Here is a 20,231-nt window from a genome sequence, read left to right as displayed (position 1 = left end):
GCAGGTCCCATGGGGACTGACAAACCTGCGGCACCATTTACACAGAGGCAAGATTTCTTGCATAAGGCTACCAAGTTCGGTAACTGACAACAGGCAGGGCAGCAGCCATTGAGACCTGCTTGACCTGTGTACCAGGAAGCCTGTTTGCTTCCCAGGGATCCAAATTCAGGTGTTAGAGCCTAGCAGCTCCCCTCCTCCAGACCATGCAGCAGATTGTTGGCTCCCGCACCTCCCTTGCGATTTACACGCCCACCCAAAACACAGAGTCCTCTGCCCGTCTGTCAGGACTAGCAGGAGCTAGTTATTGGGCTTCTGTTCCCCTGAGATGTGTGAAGTGACAGCAATTGCACAGACTGGAGGAGGGGGAAGGAAAGGGTAAAAGGAGGATGGGGAGCGGCGAGCCCATGAGACTGTCACTAAAGGGATGGCAAGAGGCCAGTGTCAAACTGGGAGCTTCATGCTGTTTTTAACTCATTGTTTGTTAATAACTCCCCCCCCCCAAAGCGAATTCTCACAGTCTTGCAGCAAATAATCTCTCTCTTGACTCAAACACTGCTTTGTTAGTGTACGAGAGCTGGTGAGAATTTATTTTTACAGAGTGTGTTTTCAAAATTGGAATATAAAATATTCTCTAGAATTTACAAACCATCAAACACTGGGGCTCCTGCCCCATTAGCAGAGCCCAGGGGGACACAGTCTCCTGGTTTCTCTCTGGTCATCCTGGCTTTTCACCCCATGAATTACCCTGAGTTCCTGGCGTGGACGTTTAGTCACGGTGCCCTGTAGAGGCTTGCTGGAAAGGAGGTCTTGGAGCTCTGATCCCAGAGGGGGTGGAAGGCTCAAGTTCACACTGGGGCTGGACAGTGTCTTCCTGGTGCCAAATTAATGCTTGGGCTCAGCTTCTTCCTTCCTTGATCAAGAACAAGGAAAGGTCACAAAGAGTAAAAAAAGCCAAACCATCCTAGGTAACTCCCTGCTACTCTGGGAACTGGAAGGAGAGATACAGGAGCTCTGGGGCACCATCTTCAGACACTGGTGCTGATATCTCATGCCATGAGTTTGGGGTCTCAACTCGGTGCATGCATTTGCTGGGACTGTCAGCATCTGCCCAGGACTGGCCCAGCAGGAAAGTGCTGCAAATCGGGATTGAGGGGCAGCAGCCAAGTCATGGGGGTGGGGATCTTGGGCTTGGATTAGAAGGCAGGGCCGGTACGGTGCGTTGCAGAGCTGTGTGGAGATGCCAGGCAGGACAAGAGCAGGGCAGTGGAGCAGGCTGTGGTTCATAGGTAGCGTTGTTCCTGCAGGATCTGAACATCGCCTCCCCCCATCAGCAGTATCAGAGTGTCACATGAACCAGCACCAGCCTCCACACCACACCCAGCTGTGTCCTGGTCCTTATGATCCCCTCGAGAGCAGATCAGCCTGGGAGACCTGGGAGCAATTTGCCCCTCACTAACCAGGCTAATCTCCATGCATTTTTATTGTCCTGGATCTCTCCAGCCCCTTATTTGCGCAGGTGACTGTAGCACTGAGAGAATCCGGCTATGAGCTGCCAGAAACTGCGCTGAGAATGTTGCCTCTATCTCTAAATACAAAGGGCCCGGCAGGGCAGGGGGTTGATATAAAGAGAACGGTTTAGAGCAGAGTTCTGCTCTCACTTATTCCGGACATCAGAGGGGTTTCTCTGGATTTACATCAATATACCAGGGCAGAATCCAGCCCTACTTTACAAAAGAATGAGGTGGCCTGGCCCTTTCTTTATTCATTAAGGCCCAGAGGCGAGCTCCTCGAAGGGTATTTCTGTCCACCCTCACATCACACCCGGGGACCGTTCACTTTGCTTATCATGTACACCGGAAACAGACAAAATCCCCAGTGACCTGCCACAGTCTCGTGGTCCAGTCAGCCCAGGACGCTGCACCTTCGGCGGGAACACATGGTGCAGCACAGACGGTGCCCGTCGGAAATCTCCTGCTCCGCGGGGGCAGCATGCGCCCTGCAGCCCTTTATCCTACCTTGTTACCCCGACTGTCCCTTTAATGCCATTACCCAAGAGCATTACATGAGCAGATCCCCTCTGGACGTGCGGTTGCTTAGGCTGCCCACACACCTACCTCCCTGGCCCAGGAGACGTGCCCCCCAGTGGGGAGGACAGGTGCTTCCGGATGTACTCTCTGGATCTGATGTCAGCCTGGAATTGGGGAGGAGATGGATTAGCGAAGACTCAAGACTTGATTGGTCAGACCGCCCCACGCCCGCCGCTCTCTAATGAACTGTGCCAGGCAGATGCTCTCAGGCAGCTGCACAGGCCAGGAGGGGGAGTCACTCCGCAGGGCCCTGGTGCGCTGTCCGTGTGCAGCATTCACCCCCTCTGCAAGTGAGAGGGGCGTGAAGGCTCAGCCCTCTTCCCCCCCCCCAAGCTATCTACAGCATACGGCTGGCAGTCCCGGGTAGGGCTCTCGCACAAGTAGGGACCACCCCCCCGCCGCCTCCCTGACCTTATCCTGCTCCATTCAGTCCCTCTGCCTCAACTGCACCTGGGCTGAGAAGACAAAGACCCAAAATGGAGGAGAAGGGTCTGAGCCCAGGCAGCCTTAGCTGCAGCGCAGTTCATTGTGGAAGCAGAAATGAGATTTCCTAAAGCCCAGCTCCCCATTTCTGCATTTACCACAACGGAAGGCAGCAAGGCATAGAGTGGGCAGCGGGTGCACACCATTCAGTGCCAAGGGCCAGCTCTGCCCTGGCCCTCTCCCAAGCGCTGAGGATGGGGGGCAACGGCAACAAAGCACAGGGGTAACAGCCAGACAGCTCAGCTGGGAGAGCAAATCCCCATCAAATCTCTCCAGCTCTCGATGCACAGTCCAGGAGCTCTGGTGAGTTCAGCTGGCCTCTGCCAGAGGCCTCTAAGAGACCTGAGTGGCTGGGATGTCCAATAGAAATACAATTCACATATCTCCCCTACCCCCACGGCAACCTGTGAGCCTCTGCACAGCTCATACCATACCCAGCCCTCACCCGACGGGCATCTACCCCAGCTCCTCCTCGGCTCTGACGCCCTCAGATGTGGTGCAGGGACATGACAGGCCAGTCTGGACTTACGGCGGCCAGGGGCAAAGCAGGAGGTGGACGCTGACCTGCCGAGTGAATCCAGACCCCTGGCAATTGCTGAGGTGAAGGGGAAGCGACCCAAGTTATTTCCCAGCTGCCCCGTGCACCCAGCCCATGGAGAAGCAGAGCAGCACTGCACGCTCCCCCTCGGCAGGACACCTGGAAGCAGAGACTGGATTGCACCTTGGGAGAAGAGGAAGAGTGGGGGTGGGACCCGAAATTCCAGCAAAAGGCTCAGCAGCCCCACCCACGGTGTGGAGGGGTGGGCAGTCCTTGTACTCCCCCTTGCAGTGCTGCAGGGGTGCCCCACCTTCAGGGTCCCAACTGGGGCAGCAATGGGTTTGCTTTAGCAGCCTCGGGCAAGGCGAGAGCAACGCACCTAACAAACTAGCATATCCCCTTTTAACAAGGCTTCAATTCACAGTCCATAAGGCCCTCACCTCAGGACAAAGGCTCTCGTTAGGCTGGTCTGCTTGATGAAACAATGCCCGCCCACCCACTGCAGCTGCAGGCTTCTGCTCCCCTCTCTCTTGCTCGGCTTCCTGTTCCTGTTAATATAGCCCAGCCCTAGGGCAGGGCCTCTGGTTACATCCCAGGCTGTCTCAGACTCATAGGGTATGTCTACACTGCAATCAGACACCCACGGCTGGCCCGTGCAGCTAACTTGGGCTCGCGGGGTGGTTTAATTGCAATGTAGACTTCTGGGCGCAGAGCCTGAGCTCTGGGACCATCTCACCTCACAGGGTCCTAGAGCCCGGACTCCAGCTCAAGATCAATACACTCAGGTCTTTCTCCTCCTCTGTGGCTTCCAACTGATCCATCCCCAGCTTACAGCAAAAATTCTTATTGTTAGTCCCTAAGTGCATGACCTTGCACTTTGCACTATTAGATTTCATCCCATTTCCTCACTCCAGTTTACAAGGTTATTCAAATCTTCTCGTACGATATTCCGGTCCTCCTCCATATTGGCAATACCTCCCAACTTTGTGTCATCCGCGAATTTTATTAGCACACACTCACTTTTTGTGCCAAGGTCATGAATGAAAATGTTAAATAAGGTTGGTCCCAAGACTGATCCTTGAGGAACTCCACTAATAACCTTTCTCCAGCCTGACAGTTCACCTTTCAGTATGACCCCCCGTACTCTCCCTCTTAGCCATAAGCTCCAACCTGTCCCTTCAAGGTGTAGTACACTCCTTCATGCCTAGAGCAGCCTAACTGGCTTCTCCCTCTGTCCACAAGAACCTCCTCGATGGGGGTGCAAAGCCCCCTCCAAATGGAACTGCAGGAAAGAGTGATGCTTTGCACAGCCCCAGGCCTCAGACCCAGCATGAGCTCCATCTGAACTGTCTCGTCCTATTGGGGCACACACACAGGAGACAGAAAAGACCTGTCAGAACCCCAAGGGCAGGGTAGAGTCCTTGAGAGAGCAAACCAGTCTCCCTCCCCACAGAGACGGGTATTTAGTGATGCCAGGTGCAGGGAGTGGGGGAGGGCGAGAAAGCTCTTTTGGGGGGCTGCTCCCTGAAACACCAGGGAGGTCTGACACCGCTGCCTTAGCCTGGCCTGAACAGCTAGTGCTGGCCTGGACAGTAGCTGCACCTTCGAGCCGCAGCCCTCACTGCAACCCCCTTGCTACAGCCATTGGGCCCGGCCACAGAGGGAAGGAAGCTTGGAAGGACCAGTGCCCCTCTGCCCACAGGAAGCTGCTGGGAGCCACGTCTGTCTGACCAGCAGCACAAAGGCCCTGTGGCAATTTTGCCCTGCCAGCACCCGGCTGTGTGTCTAGCAGCTCCCTCCTTGTGCTGGAAACAGGCAGGCGGGGAAGGAAGTGCTGGGGCGTTTTAATTGCTTTTTCCTGGAGTGGCAGCGAGAGCTGCTGGGTCAGGGACGCCCCGGGTGGAGGCGTTCGCTGTCTATAGACACTGGACTCTGAGCTCCCTCCCCACCTGCCGCTCCCAGCATGAGGATAGCTACCATGTGAGCCAGCCGCGCTGGGAACATTCCCACCCTGCTCCTGGGAGGAGCATCGCGAAGGGGCAGCAGAGCTGGGCTATGGCAGAAGTGTCACTTGCTCCCACATCGCAGCCGTCCACGCATGCACTGTCCCCCCAGCCATGGTAGACGTGGCCACACCCGTCCCTCTAGCCATGCCCAGGGCGGCTGCAGCAGCAGGGCAAACTTTACTCACACTGTCCCTCCAGCAGCCTCGGCCTCAGCAGGAGGGAGCCCCGTCCAGGGACAAGAGGGTCATTTGGTCTCACTGGCTGTTTCAGTCTTGGGCCCCACGGCTGAGAGTGAGACCAGGGCCCCACTGGTGCCAGCAGTGGCGGTGGCTATAGGGTTGCAGACACCTGTCCATTGGGAAGGGGGCTGAGACCCAGCAAGGCGCTGCACACCAGCCAGCTAACAGCTGGGAACGACTTGCCTGGGGCTGGATTTGAACTGGTGACCTACGGGCAAAAGGTTCCGTGTCCCACTGAGAGCTAGGCTAGTTCTGGGAATGAGTCTCCCTCCCCAGCTCTGGGCTGCAGGGCGAGGTCACACACCAGCCCACACCTGAGCCAGTTGCATCGGCCTGCCAGGACGACGCAGGGCTGAGTTGGCTGGGGAAGCTGCTCCCAGGCTGAGAACAGAGGCTGCCGGAAGACCTTTGCGCTTGTCTTTTCAATGTACACTTTGGGCTGCGTGGGGGCGGGAGGGCTCTCGCCGGGATGGCAGAGTGGGGTGTACCACAGGCTCACATGGCTTCCCCCCTCCCTGCTGCTTCGCCCCCCCATCCCCGGAATGGTCTCCGTGCCCATGTCTGCCTCAGCCCCCTCTCTCAAACCCACTCTGCATTGCCAGCGTGACTGCCCCTTCCCCTCCAGGGCCACTACCCTGGAGAGAGCCATTCTGAATCAGGGAAAGCAAACAGGAAATCGCCCACTCGCCCCACCGGAGGAGAAATGCCACTCAGTGCCCACCAGAGACAGCAGGACAGTGAGGAGCCACTAACTTGGTGTGTTTCAGGAGTTTTTTCATGGGAACATCTCAGGCAAAGACGCACAGATGACAAGGTGGGCTCTACAAGGGGGTGGGGATCAGAAGGCCAGTCGCCCCTGCCTGTGTTCTCATAGGGACTGTTCTAACGGACACAACCATCCTGCCTGCACCTCCCTGCACAGAACACTGAGACAATCAGCTGGCCCTTTGCTACCTGCAAGCAGCCGCCCTCTTCACCAAACAGGCTAGACACCTTTATTCTCTTTTTCCTTAGGGTTCTCAGACACACAGTTCCCTCCTGCGCTACCAAAGCCCCAGAGTCAGAGCACAGGCCAACAACTCTGTTATTTAAATCAGGCATTCAACATTCCATGGGGAAAAGCCCAAAGCTACAGACATTGACTCAGTGATCTCCATCAAGCCATTGGAAGATGCCTAGAAGTGGTCATGAACCAAGGGTCCTCCATGTGCCATGTGAAATCCTTTAGGAACAATTCTGGTGGAAACAAACTCTTAGTCAGATAGCTTCATTTCCCAGAGTACAGCTCGTTCTCAGGTGTGTGATTCACAGAGGAAAACACACCTTTGTCAAATCTCCAGCTAAGCAGGACAGGGCCTGCTCAGTACTTGGCTGGAGGCCTCCAAAGAAAACAGAGTGAGCTGTAGCATGTGCTGCTGGTGACTCAGCACTGGTGCAGGTCAGAGTCACCGCGGAACCAGTGGCCTGGTGTGGCGCAAGGGGCCATCTTTCCAGTGAGAGTCAGCCCTCTGTGGTCATTAAAGGAGCCATAGCCACCTCAACAACGTAACGGTGGGAGTGCTGGGCTAAACTCTCCCCAAAGCTTCACTTGGGAAAGTCATTCTTCACTTCGTCCCTTAAAAACCTCACTGCACAGTGGTAGCTCCGAACAGCTGCTGTGCTTCACTCCAGAGATGGCTTCATGATACCACCCCCACTCTGAAACAGTTTGGGCTCCTTCCAGCTGAAGGGAACTAAACAAACGTACAAGGCCAGGATGGATTAATAAAACTCTCAATGGCTGCCCTGGATGTAACTCACATGTTTGTGCTGTTTGTGAACATTCCCACACCGAACTCCTCACTAGCTTGCTTCACGCCTCCCTGTGAGTTCTGGGCCGGAGATGCTGCTTAAGAGCCACTCACCAACTCCACATGCCAGACAATGAAATACAGTTACATAAGGAGCAGTTTGTTTGGAGGAATATTTTCCTCTTTTTGTGATTGGACAGTTTCATATCTCAGCTGACAAATAACTCTGATCACTCTTCAGGATAAGACATTACGCGATGAATTTCATAACAAGGGAAACAGACTGCTCGACAGAATGCCTACTGGGAGCCCAAGTAGCAAAAGCCTGATTCACTTACTGTTCTTCTGCAGGAGGAAAAAGCCCCAAACCGAGTTCACCTAATAACACAGCTAAGGCTTGATTAGGCAGCAAGTTACTTGCCAGCGCTCACTCCTAATGCTATGCTGAGAGACAGCTTAACCCAGCTTATTAACCCAGAGGCTAATCAATAAGATGGATCATTGTGCTGTAATAATCCCTTCTATTTTCGGAGGGGACTAGTGCTGGCATTAGGGGTCTGGAATTTCTACCTTGTCTATTTTGTGAATGGGCACCAGTGGCACATGTGGGCACAGCAAGCTGGTGGAGGGGGAAGGAGGGTCAGGTCTCAGGGAGTAGGGGGTTCTGGCCCTCAGTTGGCAATCCCTGCTGGATAGCAGGGACATGTAACAGGCAGGGCAGGGCTGATAGCTTGTGTTCCAGTTCCTTGATGGAGGAGAGTTTAACAGCACAGGTGCAGTGGCTTGAAAGTGCAGCACCTAGGGGCACCAATTCAGACTCGTTTCTCTGCCGCTTTGTGGCGGGCCAGCATTACCCCACAGATTGCTCTGCCGGCAGCTCCTGACCCAGCAGGAACCTGCTGGGCAAGCTGCCAGCTGGAGTGAAAAGGGTCAAGTAGTGAGCAGGAGTCTGATGGGCAGCAAAGCAGAAAGGCAAGACTGCAGAGGTAACAGAGCCTATTCCAGTGCAGGTTCTGTTCCATCCCTGGGAGTCAAAGGCAGGGAGCTCATATGCTAAAAGGCTCCACTCCATACCCCGTGCATGTGTAGTTTGGAATCTGGACAGGCTTGGAATTCTTGCACCCACTAACAGGTCAAGAGGAGCTCTTATTCGGGACACCAGGGGCAGCTCAGGAAGATTCAGTGTCATGTCACCAGTAGCTGTAGGTAGAGTGTTTTGCCTGTGGCAATGGGAGGCTGGTTTATGTTCACCTGGGTTCCTTTGTTTGGGTTGCACCTGGGAGGTCCCTCTGGCTGGGATCAAACCTCCGCAGGGGAACCTCAAATATTCATGAGCCTGCCAGACGAGACAGAGTGCTCCCTCTCCACACACGGAGTTCTCATGCCTCGGCCTCGTATTTGCTCGCAGAATGAGGTCCAAGCGGGATATAAATATTTATTGTAGCAGACAATGAATTTCCCTCGGCTTCCTCTGAAAGTTCACAACACTTGCTGCATCTGAGACACACGTCCCCAGTCAGCAAAGCCACCTCTTGTTCCAAATACAAATGCGACCACGTTCATGGCCAAGATGATGTCTGGCGCCCACTTTGTACAACTTAGCCACATGTACCCCAGTGCAGGATGGGGCCAGCTGTGCCTCCAGCAGGGGGGCAGGTTTATGTCCCCACAGCAGCTACACAGCCACTGCTGTCATGTAAGACTGCACCATGGCCCAGCGAAGAAGGGAACGGAAGAGCTGAGCTCAGCTGTGAGCTGCACCTGTTTGAAACTACCAGAACTTTCAGAACCAGGGAAAGCTTCAAGGGCTGATAACCCTGAAGCTTCACCTTGGGCATCAGAAAAGCTGTGATCACAAGGCACTACCCAGGCAAAACCTGCTGTAGGACATTCCCCTTTCACATATCCTCAACGCCCTGCAGGCTCACCACAGAGAAATACCACAGAGAAAAGGCCGACAAGTCACTTAGTGCAGGAAGGACCCCTTAATTCTATTTTCTAGTGCTTTACTCAGCCCAGCTTTAACTCAAAGGGCTCTGGCTTTCAGCCCTACCACACGCTAATCCCTGTTCTATGGTCAGCTAGATCTCAGCAAAAGGATTGCCCAATGTTGCTGAATTTTCAGCTTTTGCTCAGTTTTATCCCGTTCCTCCTCCCTAGACCACCCAAACCAGAGGCTCCCAAAAGCTGCTCCAGGGAACAGCTACAGCATCTGTGGAGACCTAGCTGGTGCCTGGTGCTGGCTCCACTACCTCGCCTCCAGCCACTAAATCACATCAAAAGAAGTTACATCCTTTGTGACTCAAGTTCTTGTTTCCTGTAGATGATTGTTGTCATAACCCCAGGGAGGCTGAGTGATGCGGGGCAGGTTCCATGAGATAGTGAATTGGCGAGCTGGTGAGGTCCATATAAGCCTCTATGACACACTCTCCATGAAGATATGACCTGTACTATGGAAAAGTCCAAGAATCCCAGCGCTGAATAATTCCCCTCCCTCCTTGGGTTCACACCCTTCTAATCCTTGGAGATAGTTCTCAAATCTTTCCCCGGAAGGAGTCACCAGGAAATCAATTTTGTCCCTTTAACTAATGCCCCAGGTTAGCTGCAGCAGCTGGAGGAGTCTAGCTGGCCAGTCTCAAAGAGGCAGGGGAATGGGACTGAAGGTGACAGAAAGCATCTGTGATGAGTAGGGCACCTGGGTCAAAATGATTTCCAAAAGAAAAACGGGCATGTTTCCACTGGGGAAGGCTTTTCCCCTTCCCTCCTAACACTCCCCCAAGTGCCACACAGTGCAACTATGAAAGGCTGTCTCCTGAAGCATCGGGTGCTGGCCACCGGCAGTGAGCTACGGGACTAGACGACCTGTAAGACTGCTCCAGTCTGTCAGGAGGTGGGATATGGGCCCAGAAACGCCATGATCAGCTCTGGTCTGGAGACGCCAATGGGCAGTTTTGCTTTGAGGTTTGCTGGTCACTCCACAACTAACAGTGTCACATGGTTCAATTTTCAGAAAATATCACAAAGCCAGTGAACAGCTTCTGTCTGCAGCGCCTGTGTGTCTGGCCTTGGTCGGAGCCTTCTCAATACTGCTCAGAGAGGCAGCAGAGCCAGGGCTGGCAGACACGTGATGAAGGCCGAGGTGTAGCAGTCGGAACACTCCCTGTTCCAGGGTGATGTTACCACGGGGACATAGAACAGACTCTGCTCCCCAAATGCAGAGCAGGGCAGCCTGCCTGAACTGCCAATGGCAGGGTGATCCTGAGGAGAAGGAAGCTCTTGGCCGGTAGAAATTCCAGCGCTTCACACTTCTTGAGACTCATTTCTCCAGCCCTGCTGTGATTTAATTATAAAATTGCTGGCAGCAAGAGGCACTGAATGCGATCTAGTGCTGCCACTTACAGGCTACATCTGGAACCGGCAGCCTGCAGCTTGTTGCGGAGTGCGGCATTCCCCATAGCCCAGAGGATGAACACTGCAGTCTGTGTTCGGCTCCACATTCTGGGAAAACTGCACCTCCAGGTCCTCTGCATTATTAACCCCAGAGCCAGCCTGCAGAGAGGAGCAGAGAGCCCCACCAGGCTGGATCAGGGACAGGTCAGGAGGACAAAGAAACCGGGAAGGAGCAGTTTGTTCCTCGTGTTTAAGACAGGTAGATCAGAACTGCCAGGACTGGCTGTAGCCCGTAGCTGGAGGGGATGGCCCAGCAGGCTCAGGAGCTGCTCTTGGGGAAGGGAGGCCAGCTGAGCTCCGACATGCTGTCGCAGCCCAGTAATTCACAGCTGCCTGTCACCCCTTTGCTATCTAACAGGCCACGTCTCCCATGACAGGCTTGGATCCCCATCCCCTAGCTGCCCCTGCCTTCGCACCTGTCGGATGGGCTCTGGGATCCGGTACCTACAGCAGGACTGGACCAGGCGCACTGCCGACTCCAGGCACGTCCTGTGGCCTACGGAGACATAGATGGGCTTTGTGCTCTTGTTGTAGCTGCGCAGGGCCTGGAGGGTTGGAAACCGGACAGATCAGAGATTTGGGGCTTGTTTAAAACAAGCACAAGACGTCAGTGATTGCACACGCACATGGGGACACTTGGGAGAGCTGGGGGGTGTCAGACACTTCGGAGCCCAGGGCTTTACTTCTCCTCTCTGCTTGAGAGCATCACAGGGAGGGTCTGTCTCCTAGGGCTCCTTGTGCTCCCCTCCCTCAATATTTCACTGCTCAGAGCAAGGGACCTTGCTCAGTGGAACCTGGAGTGAACTGAAATATATCCATGCGAAGGAGGCAGCTGACACCTGCCAGTTCTGAGTGGGGACACAGCTAGCCCCACCATTTCCCAAGCTGCCTTTTCCACCAAGTTGCAGGGGTTCCTGTCTCACAATCTGGAGACCTGCCACAGAAAAAACTCCTGCCTGTGCTTTGCCCCTTTGCTGTAATGGTGCAGGACACGGGCAGCTAGACCAGGACATGGCATCTCACATTCCACTGTCACATATGAGAAAGAGGCCATGCATCCCAGGAGGGGATCCCACGCCTTTCTGAGAGTGCCTGCGCTGAAAGGAATGGGAGGGGAGCCTTAGCTCTGCTCTGCTCAGATCCTGCCCTCCTGGCTTATTGTCACTGGGCTGCAGAGAGCTGCACTATACTTTGTCCCCTCCCTCCTTCCCATCTGAGCCAGGCTAGGGAACATGGAGAAGGCCCATCCATGACCAACACGCAAAGCAGACTCCCCATGACTTACCATGCCCAGGACTCTCCCCGAGGTGCCCCTCAGAGGGAACATGGCTCCTCCCATCTGCAGGTCGCGGATCTAAAACAAGCAAGCACCCAAGGGCCAGCTGGTGAGAGCTCCAGTGCATCAGTTCCAGGAGGGGTTGGGAGAGCCTCCTCCAGAACTTCCCTTCTTTGTCTGAACAGGCTTGTTTTGCGGGGAAACGGAGTGATCACTGCAGCCACCTTTGCTTTGGCCTCTACTTAACGCCAGCATGGAGTGCCCACAGTGCGGCCAGCACTTCCTGCTGGGAAAGGCTGGGACGGAGAAACCGGGAGCTGCCCCTTGCCAGCCAGCATGTGGCTCCCCAGCTCCCCGTGGCGGGAGAGGCCAGGAGGGGGGTCGCTAAGAGCTCCCATTCACCCAGGCTCTTACTCCATTCCCCGCACTGGCACAGGAGGGAGGGATGCTTGTGCTGGCCTTACCTGCTCCTTGTGCAGCTCATCCTTGACCAGGCCATCAACCTGCAGGAGATTTTTGGCCACACCAATACAGGGCAGGCCCGTCAGCACCCCCAGGTGGCAGGCCACCCCAAACCCTGCCAAAGAAACCAAGAGATGGTCAAAGGAAACAGGAAGGGGCCAGCAGTGGGGTTCTCCATCCTGTTCTGGTGACCCTCATCAGAGGGAACAGCCCAGGGTCCCCGTTGGGGGGCAGCGCTCTCTCCTGGAGCCTGGGGGTCCCTGTCGGGGGGAACAGTGTTCTCTCATGGAGCCTGGGGGTCCCCGTTGGGGGGGGCAGCACTCTCTCCTGGAGCCTGGGGGTCCCTGTCAGGGGGGCAGCACTCTCTCCTGGAGCCTGCGGGGTCCCCGTTGTGGGGAATTGCTCTCTCTTAGGGCCTGGGGGTCCCCATCAGGGGGCAGAGCTCTCTCATACCTCTGTGATGGAGCACGCCATTCCCATCTACGAGCAGCACCTGGAAGAGCCCCCAGGTGACGTGTTAGTTACCAAGCACCATGGAACGCGCTAGCTGAGTGAACGCACCTCCGCCCTGAACAAGTGGCGAGTGAGGCCAGCTCCGTGAGGAAGGAGAAGGCTCCATTTCAATCCTTTGCCCCACCCCTACAGCTCCTTTACCCAGGTTCTCCCCACCCCTGCCTGCTTCGCTCTCTCTTTCATGCCCCTTTTGATGACCACCCCTGGGAGTAGGGAGCTGATATTTCTATTGCAGGCCGAGTGCCCAGCACCCCAGTAGTGCTAAAGAAAGGATGGGAGTCATCCCAGTGTCTTCCCTTCCCTGTTCACAGACACGGTGAAGTCTGGCTGAGCATTGGCTTGGTTTCCCCATCCCCCTGGAGACAGCGAAACAGACACAACAAAAGGCTGTGTTAGGCTGCACCCTGCCCTGCCCTGCCTGCTGCCGAGGTGCTGGCCAGCGCAACCTCGAGGGAAGATTCCTTTTCAGGTCCATCCAGCACCCCAGGGACATCTCCCCATGAGAGAAAGGAACATGCTGCACCTGAGGCCTGAGCCCAGGCTCTCGCTCCTGAAGTCTCTGAGCAGCTTCCACCAGGAAAGGGGCCTCTCGAAAAGCTAAGTATCCTGCCACGTAGGGGGCGCTCACGGTTACCATCTGACAGTCCTCATATAGCACCTGGGACAAAACAAGGACTGTGCTGAGAACATAGACTCATGTCTGCAAGGGGCAACTTAACACAGCAGACACTAGGATCAGTGTACTGAACCCAGGAACCCAGGCCATCACTGGTTTAACCCTGACCGGCTCAGATATTTCTTTTCCAGTATTTATATTCTCTCTCTCTTGCTTCAATACTCTCCCCTAACCCTGCTGGGCCGCTCCCACAAAGTTAAACACAAATGCTGCACATTAGCTCCCACCAACTGGTCCCCTCAGTGTGAGCATAGGGGTGATGGGTGGAGAGAAGTAATGGGCAGATGATGGAAAATGACCAGATATACCCTAGTCTACCCTACTCTGCTTGAGTGCAGGGACTTTGCCAACGGCTAGGGATGCTTCGGCCCCATTTGAGTGTTCAACAGGGGGAGATCACTGTCAACTTTTTACATTAGTTGAAATCTCTACATAAACTCTGATAAATCTTTATTAATTCAAAGTTTAATGACTGCAGAATGTGGGAGATTCACAACAGATTTGGAAGTGCCATTGTAAATCACATCTCATATTAATTGATTGCCAGAGGGATCTGACAAGGAAGGCACTATCTGTCTAGGAATGCTACATTGTTTTAACTTGCTCTCCTGGTAAATGTTGAATAACAATGGCCTTTCTGCGGTTTGTTTCTGGGTAGAGGGTGAAACTGATCATTTCCAACATTTATCTAATTCAATCAAAATCTTCAAAGCCAGTTTATGAGCTATTTCTTTTCAATATCATCATCTCTGACCTACTCCTGAACAATTGCCATACACTGGAACCATCTCCCTGGGCATCTAGAAGTTCTCTGTAACTCCATGACCAAACTACATATTTCCAAATTAATTTTGCTAGGTAATACCAGAGACCATCACTTTCTTCTTCTCACCCATGCTCTCTGCAGAAAGCCTTTTCTTGGTGAACATGTGGGTCAGATACTTGGCTAGAGCCTTGTGACGCTGAGATACAGTCCATGATGCCCTTTGGGGTAGGCTGGTTTTCTACAAAGCCTTTACAGGTATCCCAACCATGAGACCGTTTAAGGGCCATTACCTCAAGATCTGGGTAGCTGAGAACCACCAGGGAAGCGCAAGCGATTGTGTTGTTCCCTTTGGCATAAGAGAGGTCCACCCCTCCCACTCTCTCCAGTCCTGCAAAGGTGGAATCTTTCTGCCACTCCTCAGTGTCCTCCTCAATCACATTCGCCTTTAGCTGGGCCTGCTTCCTAAGGAAAGATAACCACAGGCAAAAATAGTGTCTTTTTATTCCCAACTCCATACACAACAAATTGAAATGACAGGAGAAGCAGGCAGGTACGGGCATCATGCAAATTTGTGTTTATTTCAGCACGTTTCCATTCAACAAGACTGCTGGTTTAGGCACATGGTGGGTTGGCAGGTGGACAGCATATTCCTTGGGGCAGTGTGGTCTAGTTACTGAAGCAGAACATCAGGACTCCGAGGTTCTAGTCTCAGATTTGTCAGTGCTTCTGAGTGACCTTGGCAAACCTAAGCTATTACCAGCAGGACAGTGGGGTGGGAGGAGGTATTGTTTCATATTCTCTGTGTATATATAAAGTCTGCTGCAGTTTCCACGGTATGCATCCGATGAAGTGAGCTGTAGCTCACGAAAGCTCATGCTCAAATAAATTGGTTAGTCTCTAAGGTGCCACATGTACTCCTTTTCTCTTGGCAAACCTGTGTGCTTTGGTTTCTGCAGTTGGAAAATGGAGGGGATAAGAACCCCGTGTTTCGCAGCAGGGTTCATGAGGGCTGACTGCAACGCATTTGAGATCCTGTGCCAGAACAGGGGCTTTTCATTGCATGGATGGGAAGGGATGAAACAGTCAAAGCCGACAAGCTGGCCGGCTCCAGATCTCTGCAGAGACCTACTACATGAGGCCAAGGAGTTACCTCACCTCAATACTAAGGCAGACCCTGACCAAGCTCAGTTAGTGTCCACAAACCTGAAGGGGACGAAGGGCACGAAGCCCCGTCTGAGCCCAGAGGAGTGACTACACTGCCTGTGGCACAGAGGAGACAGAGTCACTCTCTCCTGACAACACCCCAATAACAGGGGGAACAGGGGAGAGCCGCAAAGAGCATCAGGAATAGGGTGACCAGATGTCCCAATTTTATAGGGACAGTCCCGATATTTGGGACTTTTTCCTATATAAGCAACTACTACCCCCAACCCCCTGTCCCGATTTTTCACATTTGCTATCTGGTCACCCTAATCAGGAAGCAGAACAGCTGTCATGTCCAAGAGCCACTGGGACAAACAGTGCCTGCCCTTCGGGAAGGGAGAGATGTGGAGATGGTCCCCACTGCTGCCACCAGGTCAGGGCAACTCGTAGAACTGGGGACCCACCTTTGAGTGACACCAGGGACCACAGCCCGACATTGGCTAAAAGGGCCAGGCTTTGCCACCTCATCCCATGCCCCATCCCAATGGAATCAAGGGTTGCCAAGTGTCCGGTTTTCGACCGGGAAGTGGCTCCAGTCAGCACTGCTGACTGGGCCGTTAAAAGTCCAGTTGGAGGCACAGCGGGGCTAGGGCCGGCTCCCTGCCTGCCCTGGCTCCGCGCGGTTCCTGGAAGCATCCAGCATGTCACCGCGGCCCCTAGGCACAAGGGTGGGCAGGGAGGCGCCGCGCACCGCCCCCACCCCAAGCACCGGCTCCGCTGCTCCCATTGGCCAGGGACCACAGCCAATGGGAGCCGAAGGGGCGGGGCCTCGGAGAAGGGGCGGGGCAGAGCAAAGGGGTTTGGTTCTGTCTGTCTGGGAAGGGGAGGTCCCCAGAGAAGCCCGCCCCTGACGCCACAATATGACGCATGCGCACAACGCTTTCGCCGCTCGGAGCGACAAGACTACACGTCCCAGCATGCCCCGCAGCCGGAAGTACGGGCCGTCCTACGGGGCCCCTCACACGCCCGCGCCGCGCTCCCCTCCCATTACCGTTCCCAGCGGCGCAGGGTCTCCTCCTCCGGCGGCTCCGTCTCGCTGGGCGCCATGGCGCCGCTTCCGGGCGAGCCGCTTCCGGCGGGGTTGCCGCTGTCCGGCCCCCCGGGGACGCGGAGCGGAGCCGATGGGTTCCTAGGGGCCCCGGCGCGGGCCGGGCTCCCGGGAGCTGGTCGTGCCTTCAGCGCGGGGGGAGGGGGCAAGTCGGCCGCGGGCTGCCAACTGGCTAATCCCAGCGACCCAAACACCCTCGCCCCGCCCCTTCTCTGAGGCCCCGCCCCTTCTGCGAGGCCCCGCCCTCTCACTCCAGCTGCGCTCCCCCACCCTCCCTCCCTTTCAGGGGTTGGGGGGCAGGCTCTGGGGGCAGGTGGGTGCAGGCTCTGGCCCGGCGGCGCTTAGCTCGGGCAGCTCCTGGAAGCGGCCAGCATGTCCGGCTCCTAGGCGCAGGGGCTGCCAGGCAGCTCCACATCGCCCCCACAGCTCCCATTGGTCGCGGTTCCCGGCCAATGGGAGCGGCCTGTAGAACCGCCCTGGACACCTCTCTGCCTAGGAGCTAGAGGGACTTGCCAGCCGGGCAGGCAGGGATCCTGCCTCAGCCCCATTGCGGCACTGGACTTTTAGCGGCCTAAAAGCTCCCGGATTGGCTTAGGTATCCTCTTGGAGATGGAGCCCAATTCCGGGAGACTTCTGGCCAATCCCAGACGGTTGGCAAGCCTAGGTCTGCTCGCGCTTGGAGCCAGGGCACAGCAGGGCCAGACTTGGGGCTTGTGGCACCCATGACGCAGCAGCATCTGTGAGGGGGAACAGCCCAGCTCGCGGGGCTCAGACTTCTTCCCTTCCCCCCGCCTTCCCCTGCTTCACGCCGGTCCAGACCCAGGCCCAGCTCCAACCTGATTTGCAGTGCAAAGTAAGATAGGAAGACTGGGCTGAGGCAGAAACTAGGCCAGTGGTTCTCAGACTTTTGTATTGATGACTCCTTTCACACAGCAAGTCTAAGTGCAACCCTCCTTATAAATTAAGCATTTTAAAAAAATATTTAACACTCTATTATAAATGCTGGAGGCAAAGCAGAGTTTGGGGGTGGAGGCTGATAGCTCACCCCCCCACCCATGTAATAACTTCGTGACCCCCAGTTGGAGAATCCCTGAACTAGGTGAAAGGAAAGGGGGAGACCTGCTGTGACTGAGCTTTGCAATGAAATCAACATCGCTTTGCTGGCCCTACAGCAGCCGAGAGGTCCACCTCTGGTGGCTGGGGCTCTTGGGTCAGAAACTCATCACCTCTCCCCCTCGAGGAGGGGAGGGAAGGGAAGGAAATGACATAGGGCAAGCTTCCCTGCTCCTGTTTTACATGTCTGTGGGGAATTGAACACAGCAATCATCCATTAACTCTGTCCAAATTTGCACTTCTGCATAACTAGCAGCTTGAAAGACAAAAGAGGCCAAGGTTTTAAAGGTCAGATTCCTCATAGCACAACTGTGCATTAGGTGCTTTTCAAGACACAGTTTCAAGCATCACTATTGACCACTAAGGAATCTTCAGCAGCAAATATTTCATTTATTGAAGAAACAGCCTCAAAACCCTCAGAAATAAAAGCACTGAAATAGGCGCACCCTTCTACAGTGGTCGTAACTTATCTGATCAAGTTTATTAAGACTAAATGCAAAATACAAAAAATAATCAAATCCTTCATACAAAGCAGCTCAGTGAAGTATAAGTAAGTCGAGCATGATTCTCTCTAAGTAAAGTGTTACAGCTAAGGCACCTTAAAGCTAGAAACAGCAACAAAACAGTGACTAGAAAAGGTCACCTAATGCTCGCTGTTGGAAGTTAGTTTGGGCTCTGTCCAAACTGAGACCCTGAGGTATCTTTTTTTTTCTTTTTAAAAGGCAACTTGAAAACATTAACTGTGCAGTAAGAGATGGAAGAACTGCAACTGTAAATAGAATCCATACTGCTTCCAATAGGCAAGCCATCATGATTAACCTAGCCTGGCAGCACCCTTCTGATGCAAATTTACGTTACCTTGGGGAATGGGGTGGGAGGAGAAGAAGAAATGGTCTTGGTATTGGGGGTAGTAATTCAGGACTATCAGGTTGTCCTGGTATGTGGGATTTGGGCTACGTGGCCTTTTAATGTTTTATTTTAAGGCAGCTACAAGAACTTCCGTGGCGAGCTTTGAAATGTACTGTTTTTTCTTGTGTGTGTTATGCAAAGAGGAATTTAACCGACCTCTGGTAACTGATACCCCGGGACTCATGAATAAAGCTATACAGCTAAAAGAGCCAATATGACCCTTTAGACACATGAAGGCAGCTTGGGTAGTTTTGCAGCAGGGAAGCTTATGAGACCTGGATGAGGGAGGACTACATTTGTTTTTCACCCAGCTGAAGGGGAAAAGAGTGGCAGTAAGGGAGCATGTGAACTGGCCTACAGAAAACATGGAGAACAGAGCGTGCCTCTTCAAGTAGCTCACAGGACACTTGGTAGCCGCAGCTTCACCCCCCCCCCCCCGCCCAGGTCGCTGAAGAATGATGGAGATGGGAATTTTCACCGCACCTCCCTCTGAACAGTGTTTCCATCTCTGCTTTGCCTACTCAAGAAATAGCACATATTTGTATATACATTTATTTCCCCCCAGTCCTTCTGATGCATAAAATCCTTTATGCTTGTGCATCACATGTTGGGCCTGAGTCCAGTGTGAGAGAGAGTTTACTTTCTAGATCTCATTGACATGGCGTGTTTGTGGCACCAGAATTCACCTTGTACTGGAAGGAAGATCAGTGCAAGGAGCAGGTCTTACATAGACCCAGTGCTGGTCCTCCAGTGATCTCATGTAAAAAGCAGTGTTTGCAGGATCCTCTACTATATTAACTTAGTCTACGATCCCTTTTAAGGACTGCAGCAGCTTTCCAGGCAGCAATACAGTGAGAGAGCAGAATCTCTTCTGGGAACATATCCTCCAGCTCTGTAAGTACGTTGCTCCCTTTCCTTTCAATATACGAAAAAAGTGTATCCTTCAGGCTAGAAAATAAAGAATGGGAAAAACACTGTTAATAATAACATTGCAGTATGCTGCATATATCTCACACACACACACAGTGAGATAGATTAAATGGTGCTACAGGTCAGGTTCGAAATACATTGGCAACACCCATGGAAGCTCAAGAACATAGATGTGGGAAGTGCTACAGGTTAGGATTGAAGTGCAGGTGTAAAGCTGTGTATGGAAAGCCAGCTGTGCTGGTCTGCGCTACGCTTGGATTTGCCCAATGCTAGCATTCCATTAAGCATTCAAAACCAGCAATTCCCACTGAATATTTTACATGTCATACGGCTCTGTAGAAAAGTCACATGCCCCAAAGTTTGTATAAACATTCTTAGCACCAGCCGAAGCTTTTCACTGTGCAATCAGTTGGTGTTTTACGCTTTGTGTCCATCTGGGCAGGAAAAACTAAGCGAATTCTTTGCCCCTTTGCAAATGCATGTAAATGACAGAAATTAAAAAACGAGCACGTGAAGGTGGTTAGATCTGGGCTGAGCAGTCCATTACCTCCATGAGGGGTTGAGCTCATCTCCAACTTTGGTATGTTTCAACTTCAGGATGATCATTTCGTGCAGCTCCTGCAGGAAGGTCTCCAACCCGGCCTGAATGAGGAAGGTGTTGAGGAGCGTGGTGTTCTCTGAACCAAGTTCAGCTTTATAGGCTGCATCAACATCCACAAAGGGATCCTAGAAGGCACAGCAA

At 53.7% G+C, this 20,231-nt stretch overlaps 2 protein-coding genes across 13 annotated transcripts in view; both read right to left on the bottom strand.

The window, feature by feature from the left end:
• Positions 1-565: 565 nt before the first annotated feature.
• Positions 566-16,742, bottom strand: ENDOV (endonuclease V). 3 transcript variants are annotated; one of them, XM_073310615.2, is made up of 9 exons: positions 16,481-16,742; positions 14,577-14,748; positions 13,368-13,502; positions 12,785-12,824; positions 12,334-12,446; positions 11,879-11,947; positions 11,010-11,138; positions 2,115-2,191; positions 566-910 (listed from the first exon to the last, which is right to left on the bottom strand). In XM_073310615.2, the coding sequence occupies exons 1-9, from the start codon at positions 16,534-16,536 to the stop codon at positions 883-885; spliced, it is 819 nt and encodes a 272-aa protein (XP_073166716.1). In that variant the 5' UTR covers positions 16,537-16,742; the 3' UTR covers positions 566-882. The 3 variants fall into 3 exon arrangements, 2 of the variants coding, with proteins under 2 accessions (XP_073166716.1, XP_073166717.1); XR_012154788.1 differs by lacking the exon at positions 566-910 and adding an exon at positions 7,154-7,260; XM_073310616.1 differs by lacking the exon at positions 566-910 and having other exon boundaries at positions 2,114-2,191; positions 11,042-11,138.
• A 694-nt stretch (positions 16,743-17,436) lies between these two features.
• Positions 17,437-20,231, bottom strand: part of RNF213 (ring finger protein 213) — a 96,082-nt gene continuing 93,287 nt past the window's right edge. For 9 of the 10 annotated variants that reach the window (XM_073310511.2, XM_073310520.2, XM_073310516.2 and 6 more), the window contains 2 exons: positions 20,037-20,215; positions 17,439-19,507 (listed from right to left, as the gene is read on the bottom strand). In XM_073310511.2, coding sequence (XP_073166612.1) covers positions 19,354-19,507; positions 20,037-20,215 — 333 coding nt within the window. In that variant the 3' untranslated portion in view covers positions 17,439-19,353. Of the gene's footprint in view, positions 19,508-20,036; positions 20,216-20,231 lie in introns of all 10 variants that reach the window. The other variant, XM_078848407.1, reaches the window with a different exon arrangement.

This window comes from Lepidochelys kempii, chromosome 14, assembly GCF_965140285.1.
Source record: "Lepidochelys kempii isolate rLepKem1 chromosome 14, rLepKem1.hap1, whole genome shotgun sequence".
NCBI lineage: Eukaryota > Metazoa > Chordata > Testudines > Cheloniidae > Lepidochelys > Lepidochelys kempii.
Note: the sequence above shows the minus strand (reverse complement) of the source record. Positions and strands in the feature narration are given on the sequence as shown.